The sequence below is a fragment of the Corvus brachyrhynchos genome, unplaced genomic scaffold, assembly GCF_000691975.1.
Source record: "Corvus brachyrhynchos isolate BGI_N302 unplaced genomic scaffold, ASM69197v1 scaffold325, whole genome shotgun sequence".
NCBI classification, from domain to species: Eukaryota; Metazoa; Chordata; class Aves; order Passeriformes; family Corvidae; genus Corvus; species Corvus brachyrhynchos.
In genome coordinates, this window is record NW_008238356.1 from 980222 (window position 1) to 983511 (window position 3290).

The 3290-nt window shown below is 40.4% G+C and overlaps 1 protein-coding gene across 1 annotated transcript in view; it reads left to right on the forward strand.

The window, feature by feature from the left end:
- MEGF10 (multiple EGF like domains 10) overlaps positions 1-3290 on the forward strand; it is a 79029-nt gene that overhangs the window by 72032 nt on the left and 3707 nt on the right. The window contains exons 21-23 of the mRNA XM_017735498.1: positions 614-741; positions 911-1034; positions 2809-2853. Coding sequence (XP_017590987.1) covers positions 614-741; positions 911-1034; positions 2809-2853 — 297 coding nt within the window. The remainder of the gene's footprint in view (positions 1-613; positions 742-910; positions 1035-2808; positions 2854-3290) is intronic.

Sequence of the window (3290 nt, forward strand, 5' to 3'; positions counted from 1 at the left end):
TAGAAAATCAGGATTTCACACTATCTGTGGCAAGATTCCGCAGCGAAACAGACAGCAAAAGGTTTGCAACTAATTAAGGGAAGGAGCAATGAAACAAACAGGAGTTTTTGGCCTATTGAAGTGCCTCTGAGTTGGGATTCAGTGGGTACGTGGAACTTCAGGCAATGGTGCCTTCTGAACACCACTCTTAAGGAAAGCAGCAGCTGAAGGAGGCAGCAGGAGCACTTGTCAGAGTGAAGAAAAAGCAAATCAGCAGAAGTCCCGGTGTTCTTGAAGCACCAGAAGATGTTGGTGCAGATTTGATGGTACAAGTGACAATAATGATGAATAGACAAGAAGAACAGAGCAAGGGAGCACAGCAGAGAGAGAAGCTAGCAGGTTGCACTTGTGAGTGCTCCTTGCTGAAAGTGAGGACACGACTTGTCACTTACTGCCCCTTATCCCTCATTTCTTTGAATGAATAAAAAAGATACTTAGTTTTGTGTTTGTTGGGGTTTCTTTAAGAAACTCTAGGTCAGATTCTGAAATCAGTACAGCACTGTCAAAAGCATACCTTAAGAAAGAAATGCCATATTATTTTCAGTTGTTCATTTCCCTTCCTTTTTCTTTTCAGAAACCATCCCTCATACCAATGGTGGAAATGTCAACAGCCACTATTTCTCTAACCCTAGTTACCATACTCTGACCCAGTGCTCTAGCCCACCTCATGTCACCAACATGGAGAGACTGACCTTGGCAAAGGTAAAGCAGAAAAACATGGAAACTTCTCTGTCAGTCTTTAATTTATTATACTTTGTTCCCTCATCTCTCCTGTTTGGCTTATTTTTGCTCTTCCTGATTGTCACCTGGAAAATCAGCAGCTTCCCACCAGTTTCATATTTATTTTATTCTGTATCTTTCTTTGAAATAGGCAAAAACCAGTCAGCTGTTTGTGAACCTGAAAAATATGGAGCCTGGAAAACGAAGTGCTGTCATGGACTACACAGGAACACTCCCAGCAGACTGGAAACACGGTGGCTACCTCAATGAGCTCGGTAAAAAAAACCAAAACAAAACAAAAACCAGAAGAGAATGTGAATGTTATTCATTCTGTGTGGGATGCATCCCTTAAGGCAGGAAGAGATAAAAAAGTGACCCCATGTGAGGAATGGTGGAACAGTTTGATGCCCAGTGCAGACATGATGTGTAAAATATGTCATACTATTTTTATTAAAAGATTTGCTTATTGCTTAGTTTCATAAAACAATGGGTTTCATACCGTAAGGGTCTGCTTGGACAAAATTACAAATTCTTACTAAATAAGTGAAAGGTCGCATATAGTCTTTTTTGAAATCACCACAAAATGCAATCAGTGGTTTAAAAAGTATATTTTCATTATCTGAGCCACTTCAGATGTAAGTACTAGATCTTCCCAGCTAAGCCTCCTGTTTGCTTAAAGACAGAGGATTGTCTGCAAGAAGAAAAATTCCCAAGAAGTTGTGAGAGTTGCTGTATCCTGCTCTTACGCTGCCTTTTCATCCTTTTCCACTCTCATGCATTCCAAAAAGGCTGGATTGTACTGACCACTGTGGCAGCTGTATTTCAGAAAATTCCATTACCTTCATTTCTGGTACTTAACATATATCAGACTCTGGATTCAGAACAACAGTATGCAGCATTATGTTTTTTCCTGCTCTTTCCCAACCTTGGTCAAACCACAAATCAGGTTCAGATCTGTTGTGTTTGCTTTGGGGTTTGTTTGGGGTTTTTTTTGCAGGAAAGGGTTTCAGTCATAATGCTCAATATTCAGCTTTATATTTTCTTGTACTCACACAAAATGCTCCTCAGAGACACTTGCTGTGGTTAACCCAAGGCAGGAGATCCTGAGCAACAGGGAGGTTCCAGAGGACTGGATGAATGCTGGTATTATGTCTGTTTTCCTAGAAGATCAGTTAATATAATCAGATCAGAATTACTTGCCTAACCTGAGGCTGCTGGCCTGAGAATTAAACTGGTAAAAACAACAGAACAGCTGACATGAGATCTAATAAATAAAGATGGGGTAGGAATAAAATAAATTATCTTTGGGTCTCTTTAAATATCACTTCCCTCTTGAAAACTATGAATTTTGTTTAGATAGTGCATAGATAAAATAATTTTAGGCTTTTATAATGCTTCCAGCATAGTACTACAGTACAGCCTAATTAAAAAATCAGCTCTCCACAATATCAATCAAAGCTATTTGAACAGATCTGTAACCAGGGAAGTGCCAGGTCTCTGAAGACAGCGGTCATGCACTGCTGTTTACATTTACTGAGAGAAATGTGTGAGTAACAGGGAATTGCAGAGATGTAGACTGAGGTGCAAGGTGTTCAGGACACTGGGACTGGAACAGCGTGACCCTGATTTGGGAGTGATTAAATTTGGAAGCAAAGCATCGAGAACTGGAGTGAACTCTGCACACCCTGAGATTCTCAGGTCAAGGTGGGATGCCTTTCTGGTAGATAGGCTTATCCAGACAAAAAAAATAGGCTTAATCCAATTTACTAGGCTTATTCAAGAGTGAGTAACTGGGGTTATGTGAGGTCAAACTTGATAATTTAATGGTCCCTTATGACCCACCTTCCCTGGAAAATGTGCAAAGCAAATAGTAACAAGTGCTTCTGTACCCCCATCCTGGGAAGTTCCACAGTGCTCATGAGAGACTTGTTCAGCTAAGGCAGGAATGAGTCCCAAGGCAATTTTTAAACACTTAGAATCTGTTGTCTAATCGCTTTTGTTTTCTTTGATTTTAAAACTACTCTGGTTTTTGTATCATTTTTTCCTCAGGTGCTTTTGGACTTGACAGAGGATATGTGGGGAAGTCCCTGAAAGGTGAGGTTGTTTTCTGATGCATTTAGATGAAATGACATAGGCATTCCTTTTACTCTTCTAAACTACCTTTGGTTTCTGGGTGAAGAGAACATAGGAATAATCCTGGACTAAATTTTTCCTAGACACTGAACCAGTGCATGATTGGTTTGTTTGCTGGTGTGGGATTTTTTTCTTTTTTGAAGGGAGGACAAAAAACCCCCACAAAAACAACAAACCAAGTCATTTTGAGTCCCCTGTATGTCACACAGATCTAATGTTTTGTCATGCTTGAGTCACAACACAGCTCAATTCTAGACTGCAGCAGATGTTAGGAGGACACATGCTGCCTCTGCTGAAAGGTTTTAAAAGAGAGGCAATTCCAGTTGCAGCTGGCATGGTCTACATGACCACAAACCTTCACCACATTCACTGCAGGCCCTTGGAAAGCATATCAAAAT